The following is a 27124-nucleotide window of genomic DNA, read 5'->3' on the forward strand; positions in this document are numbered from 1 at the left end:
GCCTGAGCCTCCCCTCTTCGCCTTCTGGGTGAGCCTCTGGGCTCAGAATAGGAGTTTCAGTAGAGTTTGCAGCCAGGTGGAATCCTTGGAGCTGGTTTGTTTGTGCTGTCCGGTCTGCCTACCCTCCTCCATCAAAGAGCTGGGGCCCTTGCTTCCCACTTGCTTGTGGCTCCTGGAAGCTTTGGCCTGATGGCCTCTTCGTCCTTCAGCCCCCCACACACGGCCCTACTTCTCCCAGAGCCGTGACAGCAGGGCAGAGCCGGTGACCCGAAGGCGACGCGGGAGGTTGCGCAGTCCCAGGAGGCGGAGACCTGGCGGGCGGTGGGTGCTCCACCCCCAGACGCCTGTTGTTCTCAGGGCCCGCCCAGCAGACCCCGAAGGCGGACTGGTCTCCAACATACCCGCGGTCTCCTCCAGGAGCAGCGGGAGCCTCACCTCCCACAGAGCAGCGCAGCGCCACTCCACGCCCGCCCCGGCCGGCACGATGCCGCCGCTGTACCCGAAGGTGAAGCCCAACCCGCTGCAGAAAGCGAACCTCTGCTCGCGCCTGTTCTTCTGGTGAGCACTCCCCGGCCGTGATACGCGGTAGTCGCGGCGCCCTCTGCTGCCCCGCCTTTCGAAAAAAAGTGTGGACCCTCCCAATGCTGTCCTGCTCCCCCCCCACCCCCCCCCTCCCGCCCCAACCCTGCACCCTGGGAAGGCGGAGCACGACTGGGCAAGGAAGTGGGGAGCAGGGGTGGAGAGGGGACCCGGTGACCTGGTGGCTGAGATACAGGGTCTCCGTGCCTTGCCGCTGGCAGCCCCTCCAGAGCCAGAAAACAGGAAGCTGGAAGGCTGCCTAGAGGGAATCACAGCCCAGAGGGAAAATGCGCTGAACACCGGCCTCTACTCTTACAGGCTTCCCCTGAACTGCTCAGGAATTCCCAGTTCTGAACTGAAGCCTCATACCCCCACCCCCTACCCCCGTCCCCAGCCCCAAGCAAGCAGCTTATGAACAACTTCCTTTATCGAATAGTGCCCTGGACCGTTGTTGTTGTTCAGTCGTTCAGTCCTGTGGCTTTGCAACCCCGTGATGGCAGCACTGCCGGTCTCTGTCCCTCATCATCTCCGGAGTTTGCCCAAGTTCATGTCCATTGCATCTGTGATGTCATCTATATATCTCATTCTCTGACACCCTCTTCTCTTGCCCTTAATCTTTCCCAGCATCAGACCCTTTTCCAGTGAGTCATCTGTTTGCATAGATGACCAAAATACTGGAGTTTCAGCTTCAGCATCAGTCCTTCCAAAGAATATTCAGGGTTGATTTCCTTTAAGATTGACTGGTTTGATCTCCTTGCTGTCCAAGGGACTCTCAGAAATCTTCTCCAGCACCACAGTTCTTCAGTGCTCCAGCTTCTTTGCCATCTTTCAGTAATGTCCCCACCTTTTCCCACATGCCCTGTGCGACAGTGTGTTCCAGCTCCACTGGGTTCCCTCTGCCCCCATGTCTATGACCATGTATTTCTTTCCCTCTCCCTTTCTCCCTGTGTGGCTCTCACTGTATAACCTGGTTCCTAGTTGTGGCAAATTTCATGTGGGTAAAAAAATGAAAGGTTTTTTACTTAATGATTGGGAACACTGTTCTTGAACACGTTTTGCTTTTGCCTGGAACACAGTCAGGACTGGAGGATTTATTTGATCAGCCCCTTTCCTTATTGTGGATATCTCCACTTCCACCTTTGAGAATCACTCTGGAGATAGAGTCCCTGAAGCCTGTGAGGTCTTTCCCAATCTCTAGACTTCAGAGAAGCAGTGCGTGGTCTTGACGCAGGTGGTCCTGCCCAGGAATCATTTGGTCCTGAAACCACTGAAGGGTCCCTGAGCCCACAGGAAACACACAGATGAAAAACAGCTCAGAGAGTTGCAGCTCTTAACTGAAGTGTTCCGTGTGGTAGCTGGGCCACTAACTGTGGTCCTGAACCTTTGGGCTTTAATCACACTTGGATGATTACTAGTTGTTTTATTTCTGGACCCTAACCCATTTATATTTCCCAAATTTCTAGTATTTCCTTCTTTTATGGGACAGCCTGGGGGACCTCCAGGGATTGGGAGCTCCTATGCTTGTTTTGATGGTGGTGTATTTAGTGTGTGTAGCTTCATCTCTTGGCCATTTGGTGGCCCTTAAGGAAAGAGGAGCCTAGAAGAAGGAATATGGGTGTGGTTACTATAAATAATAATAAAGTAGGAAAAAATTCTTAACTTCAGGCAGGGCAAGGAACTTTCCAAACACCTTCTGTTTGTGAGTTTTCAAAATGTGTGTGCCTGGAAATGGGAAGGTGAGGACTTTTCATTGATTTGGGTAGGCACCCATTTCCAGTTTTCCTGCTGGAGGGAAAGGCACTATTACCTCTTATTTTATACCTGAAGGCACTGAAGCAGAGAGGTTGAGTAAGTTGCTTACCGCCACACAGCCAGTAAGTAATGGAGCAGGATCCCAAGTCAAGCAGTCTGGCTCTGAAGACGGTGTTCCTTGTATATGTAACTGATGTCTCCTGCCTTGTGCTGGGCTCCTAGCCTAGGCTAAGACTCCTTTTCTTGGCTGAAGAGGTTGCTTTTCCACTCAGATTCCCACAGCCAATAACTAAATTGATGGTGAGACTGGAACAGCACAAGTTTTATTCCATGACCAAAGAATGGAGAAGCGAGAGCTTAGTTCACAAATCAACTTCTCAACCCAATTTGGGTCAAGGTAAAAGCAAGGAAATTGAATCAAGAGAGGGAGGAATATTCATGACTTATCTGAGAATAAGGGTGTGGTTTGGACCTAAAATTGAGGAAACACTCATTTTTAGTCCTTGTGTGGGTTGTGTCATGACCATGGTCAGCTGTCACGGCACTGGTGAGTATGCCATTTAGCATACTAATATATTACAGCGAATGCATAAATGAGGCTCAGGGTCTAGGGGAGGTTAGGTTTTTCACCATTTTGGACCTGAAAGTGAAAGTTAGTCGCACAGTCGTGTCCAACTCTTTGCGATCCCGTGGAATGTAGCCCTCCAGGTCCTCTGTCTGTGGAAATCCCCAGGCAAGAGTGCTGGAGTGGGTTGCCATGTCCTTGTCCAATTTTGGGCCTAGCTAGTTCTAACCAGTTTTTATTTTTCTCTGTAACTTCTTCATTTGAGCCTGAGACTCAGACAAAATCAGGAAGTGAAAGTGAAAGAGTTAGTCACTCAGTCATATCCAACTCTTTGTGATCCCACGGACTGTAACCTGCCAGGCTCTTCTCTCCATGGGATTCTCCAAGCAAGAATACTGCAGTGGGTAGCTAAAATAAATATGTTTGTCATCTGGCTAAAGTTCCAATTCTCACACCCAGATAAAGACCAGATAAAACTAATGAGGCAGTTGGGGATATACAGACCAAAAAGCAGGAGGAGAATAATTGTAAGGGGTCCTAAGAATGGCAGAAGCCCAGGAAGCTGAGATTACCCTTTTGATACTGTCCCAGATTTGTTCAGTCAGGGCCCTTCTGAGTATTGGATCAAGTGACTTTCTCTTTGAATTTTTATTGGAGTATAGTTGATTAATAATGTGTTAGTTTCTGCTCTACAGCAAAGTGAATCTCTTACACATATACATATACACAGTCTTTTTTAGATTCTTTTCCTATGTAGGCCATTACAAAGTATAGAATAGAGTTCTCTGTGCTCTACAGTAGGTCCTTCTTAGTTATCTGTTTTATATATTACAGTGTGTGTATGTCAATCCCAGTGCCCCAGTTTGTCCCTCCTGTCACCCTCTGGTAACCATAGCATTTTTTCCCCTGCATCTGTGACTCTAAGTCTATTTTTTAAAGAGTTCATTTATACCCTTTACTTGCATTCCACATAAAAGTGTCTCTGTCTGCAAGCAGCCTTCTCTAATAGTCAGGTTACACTGTCTTCTACTTGACCACTTATGTTAACATAGAAACAACAGGAAATAGTTGCAAGGGCACAAACTCCTCCTTGATCAGCCAGAAGGTAATCAGGAGCTATGCAGTGGTCATTGTCATGTGGACCAGAGGCCCAGTGAAAATTTCATCTTTCTAAAGTTAGAGCTGGGTTCTTTAGTTGCCCAGGCCAATGTTTGAGTGCACTTTTTTGTTATTTTTGTTTTTTTAGTAGCTTTGGCTTTATAAATTGTTCCTCATTGCTAGGCTCACTAAGGATGCTACAGGGGCGACAACTCCTTCCATTATCAGTCCAGTCCAGCTCCCTCCTGACTAGATGAATGGCTCCATTTGGATGGGAGGTGGGCTGATTGTAATTGAAATCTGAATGTGACCTGGACTGGGGTGTGCACCTCTTATATCCCAGTATCCACTAGTAGAGTTTTCTTGGAGACAGTTGATGGCCCAATGTGGGTGGTCCTTGCCCCAGGGGCCTCGAGGACCCTCAGGGGCACACTGTGTTTGGGTTTTCTTGAGTCATGTTTAGACTAATGGTGGTGCCCTTCCATCCAGGATACTGCTGCCACAGACCAGACCCCCACAGGCTTAGTATGATCCTGTTCCCAGAGCCCTTGGGCATGGTCTGTATCTAAAGTCAGTCATGTCTGGAGGTGGAGGGCTCATCAGAAATATTGGTTGGGTCCCAAGAAAATAGGGATTTGACTAACACATACTCCTTTGCTGGGGTGGGGTGGCAATAGGGGTAATTTTGATGTCCCTGGGCAGAAGCCTGGTGTGAAGGGATTGAACGGTAATTTGGTGATGTTCTCAGCTGTTAGTGGAGTTCCCTGAAAGTATGGGGGCTATATTTATTCCCTGATTGAGGCTGAAGGTGGCAGACCCCACAGTCAGTAAAATTTCAGCCCTTATGAAAGTCTTGTGTTACATTTGAAAAGAAATTAATTGGCCAGGAAGTGATAATGAAACGTGAAACCTGAGTTCTGTTCAGGAAGCCTAAGAATGAATTCCGGGGAACTCGCAAACACAGAGGCGAAGTTTATTTTAAAAGATAGAGATACAAAATCCTCAGCATAGACTCTGAGAGGGGTGAAGGGCCCCCAAAAGACAAGGATTATAGCAGTTTTATATCTTTTCTAGTATTGATCTATACATTTTGGGTTGATTCATGACTTCAATATACGTCATTTTTGACCAATTAATGTAAACATCACAATGTCCAGTTTGTCGATTTTATTGCTTTCTTGGAAGCCTAGTTTCTCAGTTTCTCTAGACATTGCAACACCATCCCTCGACCCTTTCTCAAGACTCCAGACCATTATTTAGGGACCAAATGTATGTTTTAAGTGCTAACGGTCTTCTTGGAGGTTTCTCTTGATAAACTGGACAGCAGTTAATAATTGTCTTGTCCTGGGTCTGAATGTTTTATGACCTTCCAGACCAGGAAGGGATTTCTCTGAATGCCTGGAAATTGGAGCACAGAGTGAGATGCTTACTTGAGAAGAGAAAAATTGAAATTAAAAAAGGAATTAAAAAAATTGAAATTAAAAAAGTCTTACACTGTCTAGCAATTTCTGCTTCAATTATAGGGAGAACTATAAGAAAAATCAATGTATTCATTTTAGTTGGAAAGATGCTACTTATCTTTAGGACATCTTCAGACGGTCGGGGTCAGAAAGAGGCTCATGTGAGGGGAGTCTGACAGGGCTGTAAGCAGGTCAGGGTCCAGAGCCTGTTGGACTCAGGGTGGTGTATTGTAATGTGATTCCCTGTAAAATTTCCTTTGTGTTATTAGCTGAACTAAGGAGGTCATGAGACCGCAAGGTTGCGTCTTACGTGAATGTGACTGAGGCATTCTTGAGTTTGGTGGGCTTCCCTGGTGGCTCAGTAGTAAAGAATCCATATGCCAGTGCAAGAGACATGCGTTCAATCCCTGAGCCAAGAAGATCCCCTGGAGAAGGAAATGGCAACCCACTCCAGTATCCTTGCCTGGAGAATCCCATGGATAGAGGAGCCTGGTGGGCTACAGTCCACCAGGTCGGAAAGAGTCGGATATGACTGAGCGACTTCACTTCACTTGCAATGTATGTTCAGTAGACCACAAACAGGGTATTTTAGTTAAGTTTTATTCTGTGTAAGCCAGAGTGACTTATCGACACCCTAATATATGTGTTTGTAAGCATATGTCTAATTTTCTCCCTACATCTTCGTATAGTTAAAATGTAGACTTCTTTTAAACAATGTCCATGAATGTAGGATTCTAATTAAAGATATGTAATTGGAATATATGTCACTATCCTTTTAATGTTTAACAGGTGGCTAAACCCCTTGTTTAAAATTGGTCATAAACGGAAATTAGAAGAAGATGACATGTACTCAGTGCTTCCGGAAGATCGCTCCCAGCGCCTTGGAGAAGAGCTGCAAGGGTGAGCACAGGCAGCAGGGAGTACGGTTAGAAGACTGAGAATTTCTCCATGGGGCTAAAGGCTTGTGGGGAGGGGCCTTTGCTTCCTCCGGGGTCTTCTGAGCCTCCTTCCCTGACACTGAACCCTCACCCCTTCACGCTGACCCCGGGCTCAGCCCACTTTGGAGGCTGGGGGAGCCTGTGTTCCCTGTGTGAGTGGACGTGGAGGGAGCCCACAGCCAGGGCCCTGGAGACCTAGCTCTGTCCCCAGAGGTGGGGTCCCTGGAGGACAGTGTCTGCCCTTCTGAGCTGCTCATGACCTGTGAGTTCAGCAAAGCTTAGCAGGAACTTGTTTCTAGAATCTGGGACTTTTCTATGAAGACCTGGTCTGGTGCTTTTCCTGGTGCTTCAGTGTCTGCACTGCTCATCTTTCGGGAGCCCTGTGAGCAGTTAGCCAGCATCTATGGGCAGCCACTGAGCACCCTGTAGTGAAGGCTTGTCCTCTGCTCTGTCCCCTCCCCTGTTTTCCTGTGGCAGGGCTGTTCCTCACTGTGCTTTGTCTCTCTTCGCAGGTACTGGGATCAAGAAGTGTTGAGAGCCCAGGAGGATGCTCGGGAGCCTTCTTTAATGAAAGCGATCGTAAAGTGCTACGGGAAATCCTACTTAGTTTGGGGAATGTTAACATGTCTTGAGGTAAAAGCTTTTCCATACAGTGCATTGATTTTGAGTATATGTGGGTCAGTCCTGAGATGGATGGACTGAGGCGGGGAGAGGACAGTGGTTTAAGGTCTGAGGGTAAATCTCATCTAGGAATCATGATGTAGATCAGCAGTTGTATTTATCTTTAGAATAGACAGATTCTTAAAGGACTTGACCTCTGGAGATTACTATTTTTATTTTAAGAGATTAAAACATGGTGTAATAAAAGGATAGCAGCACTGGAAAGATATTTTATGCCATGTTAGGATGTTTTTGGTGCTCAATATAAATATTGAGTGATCCTTGACCAAAAGATCTTACAACCTTAGGGAATAGTGTCCTGTGGTTTGGAGGAAGTAAACTTCAGAGAACAGTGATCAGGAAATGGCAACAAAGGTAACAGATTCCAAAACAAAGGCCAAAAGCAGAGTTTTAGTAAAGCATTCGGACAGTAATTTGAAGTAGAGGATTTATGTGGCAACAACAGACCTATGTTCAACAACATGGAACTGAACATTATTTTTCATACAAAGTTCAAAGCAGATTGTATTTCCTTCCTGACCACTTGCCCAGTCCCTATCTCTTCGAGAGAGACAAGCTTCATCTAAATAATTTCATCTGATTGATAACTGTCATTTATAACTTTATTGCTGCTTCTGTCTCAGATATTCCTTTGGAAAAGGTGTATGGATTCATTACATATTCTAATGTATTGCCTATTGATTGTAAGATAAAGTCAAACACATATCTGCTGATACTTTTTAAATTGACCTGCCCTTATACTTAGAAATATCTCTTAATAGTAGGCTTCTCTGGTGCTCAGAAGAATCTGCCTGCAATGCAGGAGACCCATGTTGAATCCCTGGGTCAGGAAGATATCCTGGAGAAGGAAATGACAATCTACTCCAGTATTCTTTCCTAGAGAATTCCATGAACAGAGGAGCCTGGCATGCTCCAGTCCAGGGGGTCACAAAGAGTTGGACACGACTGAGCAACTGTTACTCACTCAAACTTGGAGTCGAGTCCAGAATAATGTAAGACATTTTACAGGTGCTCAGCAAGTAATTGTTGACTTTTCCAGGTCACATCTGATAAATGCTTTCTAAGAAAGGATCATCCCCTTCCTGTGGAACAGAACCTGGGGCCTTGCATCTGGGCTGGAGCTGCCAGAGCACCCAAGAGCTCTTCCCTGGGGTGTCCCTGGCACACCCTTCCCTAGGGTGCCTCCTCCCCATAGGCCAGGTCATCCAGGCCAGACCCCTACTTGGGAGGAGCTTCAACTTCACCATGAATTCTGTGCACCCCCATGCTGGTTTCCGTCCTGGCTGTGGGGGTGGTTTGCTGGTTCAAGGGGGATCTTGGTAGCCTGGCATTGGCAGAGGGTAGAGGAGGGGATATGCAGGGAAAACTAAATGTAGAAAGCTGTGAGCTCAGTAACCTCCATGACCCTGAAGATCCCGGGTCAAAATCCCCCAGAGGACAGTCCACCTCGGGACACAGTGCCGTCAGCCCCCTGTTCTGGCTGAACCTGCTGGGGGTTTGCTGCAGACCCCCCTGGGTCGCTCGTGCTCTCCGTGGTCCTTTAGTGCTGCCTCAGGGACACGGGCGGCCTGTGAGTGTGTGAGAGCAGGAGGGATGGAAGATGCAGTTGCTGTAAAAGGGTTGTTTTAGGTGAAGAAGGTGTGAGCTGTCCTCAGTCCATTGTGTTGGGGTGAGGTGAGTGGGTCAGGTGGTTTACAGGTGGGCATCATGGCTCTTGTTTAAAGGCTGTGCTGGACTGAAGGGCACTGCAGGCAGTGGGCAGCTGGGAAGGTGAAGTCCACCCACACAACTGGAGAGACAGAGAATCTGTCAGCTCATAGGTGACTGGATGGTCCTGGGGGATGGAGTTCTCGTTGATGATAGAAGTGGATTGGGCATTGTGCCAGAGGGTGGGACAGGTGTGTGGGGCAGAGTGCCACGCTTGAGAGGGCACTGACCACCTAGGTATTGCAGTGCCTTGTGAAGGACAGGGGTGGGAGAGGGGACAGGAACCCTTCAGGCTGCCCCAGCCCTTCTTTGTCCCGTATGCAGCTGTCCCAATGATGGTATTTCCACATAGTCACAGTAAGTGTGTTTGAAATACACAGGTGGCAAGCTGGTGTGGCCTGTTTGTGCAGGATGTACTGACCTCACACAGCAGAGCTCTCATGAATTCCACTTGTCCGGAAACCCTGGGGCCTCGGTGTGTGCCTGTGGCTCATGCCAGGTGCTGGGTTGGATGAGTGGCCTCTGGGTTTAATGTTGGATCAAATCAGGAGCAGGTCTTTCTCTGCTGTCCCTGATTCTCTAGTTTCTCTTTGGTACTGGATGCTAAAGGAGCTTAAAGTCAAATGAGTCTCAAAGCATAGGCCATGTGGCTGGGTTTGAACTGAGCTGCTGGTTTTTCTTGCTGTCCTGGGTTGTTGGCTCCTTGGGTGGGGTCATTAAGCCTTGGATGGATCCCATCCTAATATGAGCTTTGGTTCTTGGCTGTGGTAGCTCATGGCAGAAGCAGACATAGAGGGAGAGGCTGCAGGATCTGAAGTTCTTCCTGAGAGCGAATCTGCCCCACTGTGGTGATGGGAGTGTTGGTTTCAAAGTTGTCCAGCCCCCGGAATACATCCTGTCAAAAGTGAAAGTGTTAGTCACTCAGTCGTGTCCGACTCCTTACTACCCGATGGACTGTAGCCCACCAGGCTCCTCTGCCCGTGGAATTCTCCAGGCGAGAATACTGGAGTGGGTTGCTGTTTCCTTCTCCAGGGGATCTTCCTGACCCTGGGATCAAATCCAGGTTTCCTGCCCTAGAGGCAGACTGTTTACCATCTGAACCACCTGAGGGTCCAGAAAGGCCCCTGGGGGCTGCATAAGGTGCAACTGGTAAAGCCCTGACCCCCTTTTTAGGAGACTGGTCGTTGGGTGGTCATGGTGGAGAAGTGGGGAGTCGAGGACCGTAAATGTAGGGGCTCATCTGTGTGGTAGTACTGCTAGATCTATTAGCAGTGCTAGTTAGTTAAATAATTGATTTTATGAAGCAACTTCCCATGTTGTGATCTATCTGTACTCCTTGTTGGTCTTTGTATTTTAGACAGTGGAAGATGTAAACTCAATCCAGAAGTCTTTAAAACACAAATGTGTTTCCTTGCTGACCTCCAGCCCTCTTTCAATTCCTTGGGTGCACAGAATGCCCCGTGGATCATCCATGATCCCAAGCAGTGTGTTCCTTCCACCCTCAGCACGAGCAGGGCCTCCCAGGTACTCCTGGCGGCACCAGTGGGAAAAAGGGTGACGCCAGTGCAGGGTGAGGCTTTTAGGTTTTAGGATTTTAAGATATGAAAACCTCTGTCCTATGAGAAGTGAGGAATATCTCTACTGCTCAGAGAAACAAGTACCAGGCTGTGGAGCCTGCACAGGTCACCCCTAATTAGAACAGAACAGCCAGCAAGTTCCCAGCACCCCTGGCCGTTGTGTGCACCTCCACAGGGACCACAGGTGGGGAGGACAGGTCCCCACCTGCCCAGGCCCCTCAGCATGGAGAGGAGGAGCCTGAAGTCTCTGCCTGGGCCTGAGTCACAGAGACTACCTCCCCAGGTCATCAGGGCTTCTGTCTGAGAGGTGAGGTCTCTACCTGCTGGTGTGTAAGTGGGGTGACCTCATAGAGCCAGAGTGGGTTCACCCAGTCCCTTCCTCTGAGAGGGGAGGAGTGGCTGGGAATTATGTCCTCTTCCCAGAACCCTAAGAAGTGGCCTGGTCTTGTCTGGTCACTTGTCCTTTGTCTGAGGTTTTACTGATGGTCTTTGGTCCAGGTGGAGGTTGGGAAGCACATGTTTGTGTGAATCTTCACTTTGGAGCTCAGCTGATGGCCAGGAAGTAAACAGAATCCTCTGAGAGTCACACAATGGGCTTTGTGCCTTGACTCACAGCTGGTTCTCTGAGAGCTGCAGTGGACTTTTGCCTTTATTTCCCAACACTTTCTTCCGTGTGTCCCTTACTTCTGCTCAACCCAGGAGGCTGAGGAGTGGCTGCTGATGGCAAAGATACTGTGGGCTGAGAGCTACCACTGAGGACCACACAGCAAGGGAGAGGAGGAGGGGACACTGAGCCAAGTGGACGGGGACCTGCAGAGCAGACCTGCTGTGCGCCCTGCTGGTTCCTGAGAGCATCATGTTAGCCATTAGGTGTTAGTAATACCCACCGTGATGACCTTGAGTTATAAATCAGGGTGATGCTTTTCAATCCATTTTCTTTTCTTCTTCTAAGTATATGTAAGTTTTTATTGCAAAATTAAAAGAATTTTTTAAATTGAAGTATGATTGGCTTATAATGTTTTATTAGTTTCTGGTATACATCATTAGTGATTTAATATTTGATACAGTACATGGTAATTTTAGTTACCAACTGTCACCATAAAAAGTTATTCCAGTATTATTGAGTATATTTTCTATGTTATATATTACAAACTTGTAATTTATTTTTAAAGATTTTGTTTATCTTTTCTCCCAATCCCCTTTTATTTATTTGATAAATTGGTGTTTGTACCTCTTAAGTTTCCTCACCTATTTCACTTGTTCACTTCACTCCCCTCAGTGCATTTTCTTTAAGTAGTCAGGGTGGTAGGTGTCTCTTTTTTCAAAGACTGCATTCATAATGGTTAAAAATTTTAGCAATCTGCTTAGAAGTGAAACTTTAATTACAGGCTAGAAAATTTGGCTTTTAACACATGATTTTTCTCAAGAGTTCTTGTTCTACTACGATCACCTGTAAGCAGCAATGAGTTTTCCAAGCCCTTTGTGAAACCAGCCTCTGCCATTATGAATAGAGTAAGTCTCTGCCCTGAACTTCTGTTAATAAAGATGTTGAAATGATTTCAGAGCACTTTGAGCTGTTGCAGCTCATTTAGTTGTCCCAGGATTCCTCCGAGGGAGGCAAGGCAGGAATTTCCATAGGTAAGGACCTGAAGATGCAGGAGGATATTTGATGCGCTTAGAATCTTGTGACTTGCAGGTGGCCGACATGGTTTCTGAAGCACAGCTTTCTGATTCCTAGACCAGTGCTCTCTACATCATGTCCTGAGGCTTCCTCTCCTCCCACAGCCTCAATTCTTCCTATTTTGCATGTGTATCAGAAGTATACATGTTAATAAACTTCTGATTTTCTTTTTTTAATTAATTAATTAATTCATTTTATTATTATTATTATTATTATTTTTTACTTTACAATATTGTATTGGTGTTGCCATACATCCACATGCATCCACCACAGGTGTACACGTGTTCCCAATCCTGAACCCCCCTCCCACCTCCCTCCCTATACCATCCCTTTGGGTCATCCCAGTGCACCAGCCCCAAGCATCCTGTATCCTGCATCGAACCTGGACTGGCGATTCATTTCTTATATGATATTATATGTGTTTCAATGCCATTCTCCCAAATCATCCCCCTCTTCCCTGTCCCACAGAGTCCAAAAGACTGTTCTATACATCTGTGTCTCTTTTGCTGTCTCGCAGATTTTCTCCTGTTATTCTGTCATTTATTATAAAGATCCTCAGCTAAGAACTCAGAAGGGTAAAGGGAAATAAGCCCCTATGTCACTCTAAGTCAGCTTCAATAATTGCTATAATGAGCAGTCTTGATTCATCTGAAACTCGCTCTCACTTCCCAAGATTAATTTAAAGCAGTTCCAAAACATCATATCATTTTTATCCATAAATATTTTAGTATGTATCTTTAAAAGATGTGGAATCTCCCCCAACTAAACATATTTGCTGCTGCTGCTATGCCGCTTCAGTCATGTCCGACTCTGTCCGACCCCCCATAGACGGCAGCCCACGAGGCTTCCCCGTCTCTCGGATTCTCCAGGCAAGAACACTGGAGTGGGTTGCCATTTCCTTCTCCAATGCATGAAAGTGAAAAGTGAAAGTGAAGTCGCTTAGTCATGTCCGACTCTTAGCGACCCCATGGACTGCCGCCTACTAGGCTCCTCCATCCATGGGATTTTCTAAGCAAGAGTACTGGAGTGGGTTGCCATTGCCTTCTCCACTAAACATATTTAGCATAAACATTATTATTATTATGCATAAATATTTACTTCAATGTCATCAATAACTAGCTAGTGCTCACAGTTGTCTTTTTCCCCTCTTCTTTTGGAAGCAGTATTAAATAAGGTACACTTGGCTGACACAGGTTATTCAGATTGCCTTTCTGTTCCCCTCCACCCCGAGCCTCTAGGTTGTTTGTCCTGTAGAGATTCCCACAGCCTGGATTTGGCTGATTGCTTCTCCCCCTGTGTCAATGAACATGTTCCTCTGGCACCTTAGGTTGGTGTTTAGGTCTAGAAGTTTGATGTAACTCCTTTGGATTTTCTTCACCCCTTTTGTCGATGTAGGAGGTAGGGTTGTATATCTCCCTTATGAGGTACATACCATCTTTTGTGTGTTGCAGGGGTGGTGGTATGGGTGTGTGTGTAATGTTAGGAGCTATTCATGATCCTTTCTCAAAGTCCATTAATTCATTAAGGGTTGCAAAATGGGTAAGCTCTTTGATTAACCCTGAAATATAGTATTTATAGGGAAAGTAGGAGAAAATGATTTTTTCACTTTTTAAAACCTGTTTTCAAAATGATAAATTGGTTCTCCTCTGGGGCTAGTGAGTTTTTATTGTTTTTTGGTTTGGTTTTGTATATGTCAGTTTGAGCTCATGGATTTCAGCATTTCTGACCTGCTTCAGTCCATTTCATTTGTTATGCTTGTGCAAACATTTGGCCATCTTTGGGCAATGCGAGTCTATTCAGGCTGGGTCCTAAGTATTTTTGCACATACTCTAGAAGTCTTGGCTAGTTTTTTTTTTTTTAATGTCTTTTTTTGTTTTGTTTTTTGGTTTCTGGTGTGACAGGATGTTTTTATCTCATTTTGTACAGCATTTTCTCAGCCCTGGAATCATCCATTTCTCCAAGCAGCCCTGTCTTCTTTTAGTGTGAAATGGTATTTATAAACAATAGTCTGATTGCTAGAGGAGCTTACTGCTCTTGATTGTTTTTCTTGGCTTTTGCATTAGACAAAGTTAGAATACATTTCTTAAGGTAAACAAATATGTTTATAAGGGTGTTTCCAATCCAATTCAGGTACAGGATACTAGTGTTTTACTTCATCTTATTGTGCTTCAGTTCAGTTCAGCCACTCAGCCATGTCTGACTCTTTGCGACTCCAAGAACCGCAGCACGCCAGGCCTCCCTGTCCATCACCAACTCCAGGAGTTTACTCAAACTCATGTCCATTGAGTCGGTGATGCCATTCAACCATCTCATCCTCTGTCATCCCCTTCTCCTCCTGCCCTCAATCTTTCCCAGCATCAGGGTCTTTTCCAATGAGTCGGTTCTTCGTATCAGGTGGCCAAAATATTGGAGTTTCAGCTTCAACCTCACTCCTTCAATTGAACAGCCAGAACTGATCTCCTTTAGGATGGACTGGATGGATCTCCTCGCAGTTCAAGGGACTCTCAAGAGTCTTCTCCAGCACCACAGTTCAAAAGCATCAATTCTTCAGCGCTCAGCTTTCTTTATAGTCCAACTCTCACATCCATACATGACCACTGGAAAAACCATAGCCTTGACTAGACGGACCTTTGTTGACAAAGTAATGTCTATGCTTTTTAATCTGCTGTCTAGGTTGGTCATAACTTTCCTTCCAAGTAAGTGTCTTTTAATTTCATGGCCGCAATTACCATCTGCAGTGATTTTGAAGCCCTAAAAAATAAAGTCAGCCACTGTTTCCACTGTTTCCCCATCTATTTGCCATGAAGTGATGGGACCAGATGCCATGATCTTCGTTTTCTGAATGTTGAGCTTTAAGCCAACTTTTTCACTCTTCTCTTTCACTTTGATCAAGAGGCTCTTCAGTTGTTCTTCACTTTCTGCCGTAAGGGTGGTGTTATCTGCATATCTGAGGTTACTGATATTTCTCCCATCAATCTTGATTCCAACTTGTGCTTCATCCAGCCCAGGGTTTCTCATGATGTACTCTGCATAGAAGTTAAATAAGCAGGATTACAATACATAGCCTCGACGTACTCCTTTTCCTATTTGGAACCAGTCTGTTGTTCCATGTCCAGTTCTAACTGTTGCTTCCTGACCTGCATAAAGGTTTCTCCAGAGGTAGGTTAGGTGGTCTGTATTCCCATCTCCTTCAGAATTTTCCACAGTTTATTGTTACTGTGCTTGCATGTCTCTTTTCTCCCATCATCTATTCTCTTTGTCCAATGTGTAAGCCCAATTCTCAATGATATCAACATAATTATTCATTTCTTATACGTTATAAAGTGACTTCTGAAAGCAATCTAATATTTTTATTTTCTTTTGGAGTTCATACTGTGTTCATTTGGGTGTATCATGCAGAGCATGTGTTTTCAAATTATTTTGTTTCAAATCACTTTTGATACTTCTTTTTTGTATGGCTCTGCAAAACAAAACAGAATGGGTTTATATATTTAGGTACTTTTACTCTAAAATTTTAGGAATTGCTTTTTAAAAATTTAGTTATTTTATAATTATAATTCTGTGTAATGTTTTCATAATTCCAAAATCAAGAAAAGGCTACTTAAAGAAGTCTAATATCATTGTTAGCTCTATTCTAATTCTCCTTCTTCTTTTATAGATAACTTTCCATGCTAATTTTGACTCATCTTTTTATTAATGTTTCTTAAATAAATTTTTTTCTCAACATTTCATTTTTCTGACTGTGCAGAATGAACATTTTCAATTTCAATACTGTAATCTCTGGACTTTTCTGGAAGCATGAAATGTGCAATGGAACTCTGGTAAAAAGTCTTTGTGATCATTGTAATTCCTGCAGATCAAGTCTGCAGCCATTCCAGGCTCAGATGCCATGACAGTGTGAGATTGGAGGTTAGCAGACACTTACATGGGGTTAGTTTCCACATCCAGAATCTATAGGGAGAGGAATCTTCTCCACCCTAATCAGTTGAACCTAAACCAGTTTCTGGCGGCTGGGTCTTGGGTGTCAGAGTGCACTTATCCCCTCCCAGGTGATGCTAAGGTGTGGTCAGGATGAAGACCAGTGTGCAAGAGACGAGTGAAGGCTAATATGTCTAGAATCCTGATGGTTATGATTTCCGCAAGTTCACTGCTTTTCCTCCTTATCTTTGGATTTTTCTCAACTCTACATTTTGTCACCTTTCACCCAGTTCTAAATATTCTGTCTATTGGTTTTTTCCTACAGGCCCATTCTTTTCTGCTTATATGTCTCAGTCAAGTGTTTGGTAAAACTTTGATAGCTTGTTTCTATTTTTGTGTCTTTTTTCCCCATGAATGAGATATGAGGAAGTTGCCTGAGAAATGTTTCAAGTGCATTAACATGCAGAAGGAATTCTACCCATTCAGAAGTTCTAGCATCTAAGCTAACCCTGTAAGAAGTTACCCTAAGAAGCAAAAGGTGGGACCCAATGTCAGGTGCTTTCATGAGGCTTAATACTAAAGACTACCAATGAATGTCTACCTCGAGTTTCCCTGGCAGTCTACTGATTAAGACTGCATGTCCCTGGTGCAGATGCCAGGGTTTTTTTTTTTTTTTAACGAATTTATTTATTTTAATTGGAAACTAATTGCTTTACAATATTGTGGTGGTTTTGCCAAACATTGACATGAATCAGCCATGGGTGTACATGTGTTCCCCCACCCAGAACCCCCCTCCTACCCCCCTACCTTCCTTCCTACCCCATCCTTCTTGGTTGTCCCAAAGCACCAGCTTTGGGTGCTCTGCTTCATGCATCAAACTTGCACAGGTCGTCTGTTTTACATATGGTAATACATATGTTTCAATGCTATGCTCTCATATCGTCCTGCCCTCTCCTTCTCCCACATAGTCCAAAAGTCTCTTCTTTACATCTGTATATTTTTTGCTGTCTTGCATATAGGGTTGTCATTACTGTCTTTCTAAATTCCATATATATGCATTAATATACTGTACTGGTATTTCTCTTTCTGACTTACTTCATTCTGTATAATAGGCTCCAATTTTATTTACCTCATTAGAACTGACACTAACACATTCTTTTTTATAGCTGAGTAATATTCCGTTGTGTATATATACCACAACTTCCTTATCCGTTCATCTGCCAATGGACATCTAGGTTGCTTCCATGTCTAGCTATTATAAATAGTGCTGTAATGAACATTGGGGTACATGTTTCTCTTTCAATTCTGGCTTCCTCAGTGTATATACGCAACAGTGGTATTGGTGGGTCATATGGCAATTCTATTTCCAGTTTTTTTTAAGGAATCTCCACACTGTTCTCCATAGTAGATGCCAAGGTTTTTGATCCCTGATCAGAGAACTAAGATTCTGCATGCCACACTGTATGCCCAAAATAAAAAGTCTGCGTCAGAGACTCAGACTCTCAGATTATCCTGAATAATGGATGTGGTGGTATTAAATTCAGTTCTTTTAAAGATCCTTTATGATTTCAGATTTGTGAAGAATTCTTGTGAAAGAATAAGACTATATGCTCAATTGTCATACATGTGATCATAGATTGATGTCGAAGAGGAAGGGTTTAAGGGGGCAGTGTTTGACCTTGTTCCTGCTTATCAAGGGGATGCTACCCCACGTCCAAGGTCAGGGGCAGCAGCCGAGAGTGCCAGGCTGTGACAGTGCAGGAGCAGCTGAGAGGAGCTACCCCATGCACGAGGCCAGGGGCGGCGGCTGGGAGAAGCAACCCCATGTCCAAGGAGCAGTGGCTGTGCGGGCGCAGGAGGGCCTAGAGGAGCTATTCCACATTCAAGGTCAAGAGGGGTGGCAATGAGGAGATATCACTCGTCCAAGGTAAGGAGCAGCAGTTGCACTTTGCTGGAGCAGCCGTGAAGAGATACCCCACGTCCAAGGTAAGAGAAATCCAAGTAAGACGGTAGGTGTTGCAAGAGGGCATCAGAGGGCAGACACACTGAAACGATAACTGCAGGAAGCTAGTCAATCTAATCACACTAGTACCACAGCCTTGTCTAACTCCATGAAACTAAGCCATGCCCATGGGGCCACCCAAGACTGGCGGGTCATGGTGGAGAGGTCTGACAGAATGTGGTCCACTGGAGAAGGGAATGTCAAACCACTTAAGTATTCTTGCCTTGAGAACCCCATGAACAGTATGAAAAGGCAAAATGATAGGATACTGAAAGAGAAACTCCCCAAGTCAGTAGGTGCCCAATATGCTACTGGAAATCAGTGGAGAAATAACTACAGAAAGAATGAAGGGATGGAGCCAAAGCAAAAACAATACCCAGTTGTGGGTATGACTGGTGATAGAAGAAAGGTCTCATGTTGTAAAGACCAATATTTCATATGAACCTGGAATGTCAGGTCCATGAATCAAGGCAAATTGGAAGTGGTCAAACAAGAGATGGCAAGAGTGAATGTCAACATTCTAGGAATCAGCGAACTGAAATAGACTGGAATGGGTGAAGTTAACTCAGAAGACCATTATATCTACTACTGCAGGCAGGAATCCCTTAGAAGAAATGCAGTAGCCATCATGGTCAACAAAAGAGTTGGAAATGCAGTACTTGCATACAGTCTCAAAAATGACAGAATGATCTCTGTTCGTTTCCAAGGCAAACCATTCAATATAACAGTAATCCAAGGCTATGCCCCAGCCATAACGCTAAAGAAGCTGAAGCTGAACGGTTCTATGAAGACCTACAAGACCTTTTAGAACTAACACCCAAAAAAGATGTCCTTCTCATTATAGGGGACTGGAATGCAAAAGTAGGAAGTCAAGAAACACCTGGAGTAACAGGTAGATTTGGCCTTGGAATATGGAATGAAGCAGGCAAAGACTAATAGAGTTTTGCCAAGAAAATGCACTGGTCATAGCAAACACCCTCTTCCAACAACACAAGTGAAGACTCTACACATGGACTTCACCTGATGGTCAACACCCAAATCAGATTGATTATATTCTTTGCAGCCAAAGATGGAGAGGCTCTATACAGTCAACAAAAACAAGACCGGGACCTGACTGTGGCTCAGATCATGAACTCCTAAATTAGATTTAAATTGAAGAAAGTAGGGAAAACCACTAGACCATTCAAGTATGACCTAAGTCAAATCCCTTATGATTATACAGTGGAAGTGAGAAATAGATTTAAGGGACTAGATCTGATAGACAGAGTGCCTGATGAAATATGGACAGAGGTTTGTGACACTGTACAGGAGACAGGGATCAAGATCATCCCCATGGAAAAGAAATGCAAAAAAGCAAAATGGCTGTCTGAGGAGGCCTTACAAATAGCTGTGAAAAGAAGAGAAATGAAAAGCAAAGGAGAAAAGAAAAGATATAAGCATCTGAATGCAGAGTTCCAAAGAATAGCAAGAAGAGATAAGAAAGCCTTCCTCAGCAATCAATGCAAAGAAATAGAGGAAAACAACAGAATGGGAAAGACTAGAGATCTCTTCAAGAAAATTAGAGATACCAAGGGAACATTTCATGCAAAGATGGGCTCAATAAAGGACAGAAGTGGTATGGATCTAACAGAAGCAGAAGATATTAAGAAGAGGTGGCAAGAATACACAGAAGAACTGTACAAAAAAGATCTTCATGACCAAGATAATCACGATGGTGTGATCACTCACCTAAAGCCAGACATCCTGGAATGTGAATTCAAGTGGTCCTTAGAAAGCATCACTACGAACAAAGCTAGTGGAGGTGATGGAATTCCAGTTGAGCTATTTCAAATCCTGAAAGATGATGCTGTGAAAGTACTGCACTCAATATGCCAGCAAATTTGGAAAACTCAGCAGTGGCCACAGGACTGGAAAAGGTCAGTTTACATTCCAATCCCAATGAAAGGCAATGGCAAAGAATGCTCAAACTACCACACAATTGCACTCATCTCACACGCTAGTAAAGTAATGCTCAAAATTCTCCAAGCCAGGCTTCAGCAATACGTGAACCGTGAATTTCCAGATGTTCAAGCTGGTTTTAGAAAAGGCAGAGGAACCAGAGATCAAATTGCTAACACCCACTGGATCATGGAAAAAGCAAGAGAGTTCCAGAAAAACATCTATTTCTGCTTTATTGACTGTGCCAAAGCCTTTGACTGTGTGGGTCACAATAAACTGTGGAAAATTCTGAAAGAGATGGGAATACCAGTCCACCTGATCTGCATCTTGAGAAATTTGTATGCAGGTCAGGAAGGAACAGTTAGAACTGGACATGGAACAACAGACTGGTTCCAAATAGGAAAAGGAGTACGTCAAGGCTGTATATTGTCACCCTGCTTATGTAACTTATATGCAGAATACGTCATAAAAAATGCTAGGCTGGAAGAATCACAAGCTGGAATCAAGATTGCTGGGAGAAATATCAATAACCTCAGATATGCAGATGACACCACCCTTATGGCAGAAAGTGAAGAGGAACTCAAAAGCCTCTTGATGAAAGTGAAAGTGGAAAGTGAAAAAGTTGGCATAAAGCTCAACATTCAGAAAACAAAGATCATGGCATCCGGTCCCATCACTTCAGGGGAAATAGATGGGGAAACAGTGGAAACAGTGCCAGACTTTATTTTTCTGGGCTCCAAAATCACTGCAGATGGTGACTGCAGCTGTGAAATTAAAAGACGCTTACTCCTTGGAAAGAAAGTTATGACCAACCTAGATAGCATATTCAAAAGCAGAGACATTACTTTGCCAACAAAGGTCCGTCTAGTCAAGGCTATGGTTTTTCCAGTGGTCATGTATGGATGTGCGAGTTGGACTATGAAGAAATCAGAGTGCTGAAGAATTGATGCTTTTGAACTGTGGTATTGGATAAGACTCTTGAGAGTTCCGTGGACTGCAAGGAGATCCAACCAGTCTGTTCTGAAGATCAGCCCTGGGATTTCTTTGGAAGGAATGATGTTAAAGCTGAAACTCCAGTACTTTGGCTACCTCATGGGAAGAGTTGACTCATTGCAAAAGACTCTGATGCTGGGAGGGATTGGGGGCAGGAGGAAAAGGGGATGACAGAGGATGAGATGGCTTGATGGGATCACTGACTTGATGGGCGTGAGTCTGAGTAAACTCCAAGAGCTGGTGATGGATAGGGAGGCCTGGTGTGCTGCAATTCATGGGGTCGCAAAGAGTCGGACACCACTGAGCAACTAACCTAACTGAACTGAACTGCTTATTAAGACTATTTTAATTTGGTTAGTTTCATGGTTGATAGGATAAGTCAATGGCACCCCACTCCCATGGACAGAAGAGCCTGTTAGGCTGCAGTCTTTGGGGTCGCTAAGAATCAGATTTGACTGAGCGACTTCATTTTCACTTTTCACTTCATGCATTGGAGAAGGAAATGGCAACCCACTCCAGTGTTCTTGCCTGGAGAATCCCAGGGACGGGGGATCCTGCTGGGCTGCCATTTATGGGGTCACACCGAGTTGGACCCGACTGAAGCGACTTAGCAGCAGCAGCAGTGTGGTTGATAATGAATATTTTCTCAGTTGTTTTCTCTCTTATTAGTTGAAGGTGAGAATCGGGAATGTGCAGATGAGAGAATTCCTTGTTGGTGCGTGCTCACACTTGTGTACACGTCGTGGGGTTAGGTCCTGGAAATGCTGCCACCAGTGTCTGTGTCCCCAGCCACAGCCACTCCTTACCTCTCTGAGAGACTCTCTAAGACAGAGTCTTCTGAAATTGGACCTTTCCTTGGGATTCACACCACTATTTGATTTCGAGATAATACTTGGAACAGAGCATTGAGCATATGTAGGCGCTAATCTTCTGGTAGTCAGAAAAAGTTTTGCCTGGTTTGCCTCAGCCCGTTTTACCAAATGCCAGAAATGGAAATATTCACAGATTACAAATGGTGCTGATAGCTGTCCTATTAAATGACTCTTCATCTCTAACCTTTCCTTGTGTGTGGAGGGGACAGATTTCCTCAGTCTACCTTTGAGGGCCATAATCGTTTCTGTCCTATGTGTTCTGGAAGCTTGCAAGAGTCATATTTAATATGTGTATTTTTATTCTCTATATGTTCTTTGGGGTTTTGTTTTCACAATTTTGTGCTATTCACTATTTTGCTTTCTATTTTTTTTTTTTTTTTTGAGAGGAATTACTGGAAAATTGTTCTTTGCTTGCTGTTATTTTTCATATGGAGTATAATATCAGTTTTCTGTTTTCAATAGTTTCAACTTAGGCCAGAATGGAAATTCCTTGTATGTTATACTTTTCATCACTTTTCTGAATTACCATGACTGCTCCTTGTTAGAGGAAAACTTGTGCATTTGTACTCAGTCACTCAGTTGTGTCTGATTCTTTGTGATCCCAAGGACTATAGCCTGCCAGGCTCCTCTTTCCATGGGATTCTCCAGGCAAGAATACTGGAGTGGGTTGCCATTTCCTCCTCTAGAGGATCTTCCCAACATAGGGATCAAACCTGCATCTGCTGTGTCTCCTGCATTGAGATGAATTCCTTATCATTGAGCCATTGGAGGAAGTCCCAAAATAGTGCTTAAGAATAACAAATGACTTTCCTCCCAAATTACATCAGATCAAAGTAACAGGTCATGACTGAAAACCTTTATTATCTTTTGAAAATTTCTATTCCAAATAAAGAAAAATGATTATCAAGAAAAAAAAAAAAAAAAGATTTGACAGATGAGTGGAAGATATGGGCCCTAAACTGGCATTATACCTTAATGAGGCTTTTTGATAAACTGTTTTTTTTTATATTTGTTTATTTGTCTGTGCTGGGTCTTAGTTGCCACATGTGGGATCTAGTTCCCCGACCAGGGATCTAACCCTGGTCTGTTGCATTGGGAGTGTGGAATCTTAGCCACCGGACCACCAGGGAAGTCCCACAACTGGGTTATTAAGTATTGTTTCTCAGCAAAGAAAAAACCAGATATGTTTAGGTGGTAGCGATCTGTCTTTATTTACTTTTTTTTGCTGGATTTGTTGCACTTAACCATATTCTCTTTGGTGAGTGATGTTACTCTTATTTCTCCTGTAATTACAAGGATGTTAGGCTCAAATGGAGAGCTGAGTAAAAGGCAACGGTGATTCCCAAAAAGAATCATAAATTTCAGGAAATTTGGAGATGGCAGATATTCCTGCTGGGCTTCTGGTGGTTTGTGGCTGCAGCACTGGACTGCCCTTGGCAACACCTGGGCTGGGACTGCCCAGGTGTACAGTTTGACATTGTTGCTTCTCTGTGTGGCCTCCATATTTCCATCTCAGGAAACTCTATAAATAGGGTGTTTGACAATCTGCTCTATGAGGGACTCTTCCAAGAGGTCTCTATGCCTCTTGGGATGGATGACAGGACATGGTGGAAATGTATCAGAACTGATCATTTTACTGCAGTCTGATCATCTTACTTATACTTCTTCAGCTAAGTAGTGTTCTCTTTATTCTCTATAGTAGATGAAAATGTCCCTGACTTCATGGAAGGAGAAGCAGTTGGTGCAGCCTGTGAATGTGTGTGTGTGTGCATGTGTGTGTGCATGTGTGTAGAACGAGACAGGAATGCTGAGGTTTAATGAGACACCCATATGAGGCATGGGGACATCTTTTGATAAATATCCTGATCAGGCACTAGTTGGCTAAGAAAATGCTTAGTTTTTTTGTTGTTTGGTGTTATGGATTCTCCTTCCCTTCCTCTTGTATGTGGCTTCCTCAGCTTCAGACAGATAGAAGAGAGCTGTCAAAGCAAACCTGTCAGTTGCTTATCCTGTCTGTGTTAGTACGGTGGGATTGCTAAAAAGAAAAAGCCCTGTTCCTGAAAGACTTTCAAACTTTTAACATTTTGTCTTTTATGAAGTCTGTGTAGGAAATGATGTTGAGGGTGGAGATGTGTACTTTAGGTGCATGGTTTTCATTCACTGAGTGGTTTTCCTTGATGGTGAAGGAAGGGAACCTGGGGCAAAGGAGACCTTCAAGGGGTGACTAGAGAGAGGAAGTAAGTTGTGGGGTAAAGTGGTTGTTTCGCAAGGTAGGTAGGTGTTGCTGTTTCTTTGCCTTTTCCTTTGAGAAATAAACTTGCTTCCCTAAGTCTTATTCAGGGTAGAAGCCTCAGCGCACCTTGTGTCAATTGGTTTAGCCTTGGGGAAGGGAGGACTGGGAACATTTCTTCCAAACCACCAACTGCAGTGGATGGTGGATGGAGAACCACAGAAGACATCGTTTTTTAGCTTGGTCTCCACCATGTTTAATTTTTTACTTCAAGGAACATTCTGACTTCTAGAGGGTAGAGATATAGTGAGGCAGTGCTCTCAGGAGCTGAGAGCCTACAGAGTTGCCAAGCCTGATTTCTTTATGGCCTTCCAACTGAAGCTGGTTTCCTTTCTCTTGATCTACAGACATGTGGAGTTTGGGATGGAAAGGGGTGGGTGTTTGTGCCAGGGTATCAGCTCATAAAGATTCCTGAAGAAGGTGATAATAGCATGTCTCCCATATGTGAACCAGGTTGACTTTCTATTGGGCTTTACATTGAGAGGACAGGGTACAGGGGCAGGCTGCCAGCAGGCTAATTCATATGGAAGCAGATGTCTTCCTCTTCTTCTGCCACCTTTTTCTTTATTCATCTTAAGGCTCACTTGTATTGTGCCAAATGACTTCTAAAGCACTGGTTGTGATATTTACACTGAGTATCCACAGTGTATTAGGCATACGGTACTAATGCTTTACTATCTTTAAATGTAAAATTTTGCCATAAGGTTAAACTGTTGCCTCCTTGTCTTATAGGAGATAGTGGATCTGCATATTTTTCTTTTAAATTAGCCATGAATGTAGTGTTTTGTCAAAATGTATTTTTAACCTGCTAATGCTAAAAGTAAATCTTGTATTAAGAAAAACTGACATTTCTAATTAAGGCTTTTCTTTTCTTTTAGGAAGGCACCAGAGTAGTCCAACCTATATTTTTGGGGAAAATGATTAGTTATGTTGAAAACTACGATCCCACCGATTCTGCCGCTTTGCACAAAGCCTACGGCTACGCGGCAGGGCTGAGCACCTGCGTGCTCATGTGGGCCGTTCTGCACCACTTGTACTTCTACCACATGCAGCGTGTGGGGATGAGGCTGAGAGTAGCCGTGTGCCATATGATCTACCGCAAGGTGAGTGTCGCTCAGTACCACGGTGTGTACCTCCCCTGGAGCATCAGGGACATTTAGGGAAGGTTCTCTGTAAACTAAAAATTACATAACTGGGATCGTTTACACTTTCCTAGAGAAGCTTGCTATTTGCATCAAGCCAAGTTTGTTGTTGTTGAAGTAAACTTTACCAATAAATAATGAAAAAATTTCTTTTGAGATCACGTGAGGGCTGCCCTTGATAACTTTTAGCCATAGGCTGTGGCATAATACCCACGAAATTTGTAGTATTAAATTAATATTAAATTATATTTTTAAAATATTAAATTAATATTTAAAAATAAGCATCAAAAGTATCAAGCTGATTTTCAGTGTCTTCATGCTTAGATCACATAGTGCTGTTTATAGAAAATTGTTCTTGTTGTTCATTAAAACCTTAATTTACATCAGATATTTATTTAAAAGGGAACTAAGGAGATTGGATCTATAAAACTATATCTAGAAGCAGATAATGTATTTGAGAAAGGGAATGATTATAATTTTAAAAGACCCTTCTAATTATATTCAATATAATTATGTTAATTGGAGAAAATATAAAGAGAATTCATGCCAAATATAGACTCACTCACTATATTCTATGGATGTGGTTGTTGTTAATGATATTAAAGAAAATAGTAGGGATTTTCAGATAAAACTTGAAATTTTACACTGTTTCATTCATTCTAGAGAAAATTTGTTGCTCTTCATTTAAGCTACTTTAATACAATATTTCCTTTTATCTTTAGTATGCATCATAGCACTTTTAATTAGAACTGATTTAATGTGTTCACCAATTTTGTACTGAGGAATGCCAGGAAATTATTTCACAGTTTACCCTGGTCTAAACTAGTATAAAAGGAATAAGGATTTCAGGTATCTTTACAAAGGTATTGCCACAGATATATAAGTGTCAAGAGCTGAAGGGTTCTGTTTAAATTTGACCTTGGATACCTCTTTGCCTCAGACTATTTGCTTTAAAAAAACACCAATACAGTATACTAACGCATATATATGGAATTTAGAAAGATGGAAACAATAACCCTGTGTACGAGACAGCAAAGAGACACTGATGTATAGATCAGTCTTATGGACTCTGTGGGAGAGGGAGAGGGTGGGGAGATTTGGGAGAATGGCATTGAAACATGTATAATATCATGTATGAAACGAGTCACCAGTCCAGGTTCGATGCACGATACTGGATGCTTGGGGCTGGTGCACTGGGACGACCCAGAGGGAGGGTATGGGGAGGGAGGAGGGAGGAGGGTTCAGGATGGGGAACACAGGTATACCTGTGGTGGATTCATTTCGATATTTGGCAAAACTAATACAATATTATAAAGTTTAAAAATAAAATAAAATTTAAAAAAAATCCTTATTTGACTGTATTGTAGCCTTGACATTTTCCAAGAGAGTAGATCTTAAATGTTCTCACAACATGTAAAATAGGGTAACTATATTAGGTAGTGGATATTTTAAGTGGTTTTAATATAGTAATCATTTCCCAATGTGTATTTATATAAAAGCATCATGTGGTAACCTTAAACATATGCAATTTTTATTAATAAATATAGCCCTCATTGAAAGATAAACCCAAACAGCTTAAATTTAAAATATTGCTTCTTTTACCTGGTTGCTACTTATCTAGAACTTCCATTTCTTCGGAATACTTCTGTCAGCAGAAAGTGAGATGTCATCTCATCTTTCCTTGATCAGAGTCTTGTACATCCCGGGACTGAGTGAACCTGGAGACCTCACTGTCTTGTTTGGCAGCAGCATCTGAATTGGTTTCCTTCTGGGTGATGTGGAAATCTCAGCAGTGCCCACACATTCCAGTCAGGGTCTTCATTGCCGTTCAACATCATCTTTATTATTCTGTTGCATCTTTAACTATTTAGGAGGTGGATACTCAAGATTTTCCCACCAATTGGCTAAATGTTTGTCATTTAAGATCATGC

At 43.5% G+C, this 27124-nt stretch overlaps 1 protein-coding gene across 14 annotated transcripts in view; it reads left to right on the forward strand.

Moving 5' to 3' along the window:
• The first annotated feature begins 285 nt into the window (after window positions 1-285).
• Window positions 286-27124, forward strand: part of LOC147361917 (ATP-binding cassette sub-family C member 4-like) — a 173701-nt gene continuing 146862 nt past the window's right edge. For 12 of the 14 annotated variants that reach the window (XR_015138369.1, XR_015138365.1, XR_015138366.1 and 9 more), the window contains exons 1-4: window positions 286-558; window positions 6244-6354; window positions 6905-7025; window positions 24930-25154. Coding sequence is in view for 7 of the 14 variants with exons in the window: in XM_086330228.1 (XP_086186354.1) it covers window positions 485-558; window positions 6244-6354; window positions 6905-7025; window positions 24930-25154 (531 nt within the window). In the remaining 7 variants the exon portion in view is untranslated. The remainder of the gene's footprint in view (window positions 559-6243; window positions 6355-6904; window positions 7026-24929; window positions 25155-27124) is intronic. The other 2 variants (XM_086330229.1, XM_086330233.1) reach the window with 1 other exon arrangement.

This window comes from Bos grunniens, chromosome 12, assembly GCF_055505025.1.
Source record: "Bos grunniens cultivar Pamir isolate PY7600 chromosome 12, Bosgru_T2T1.0, whole genome shotgun sequence".
In the NCBI taxonomy this organism is placed as follows: Eukaryota; Metazoa; Chordata; class Mammalia; order Artiodactyla; family Bovidae; genus Bos; species Bos grunniens.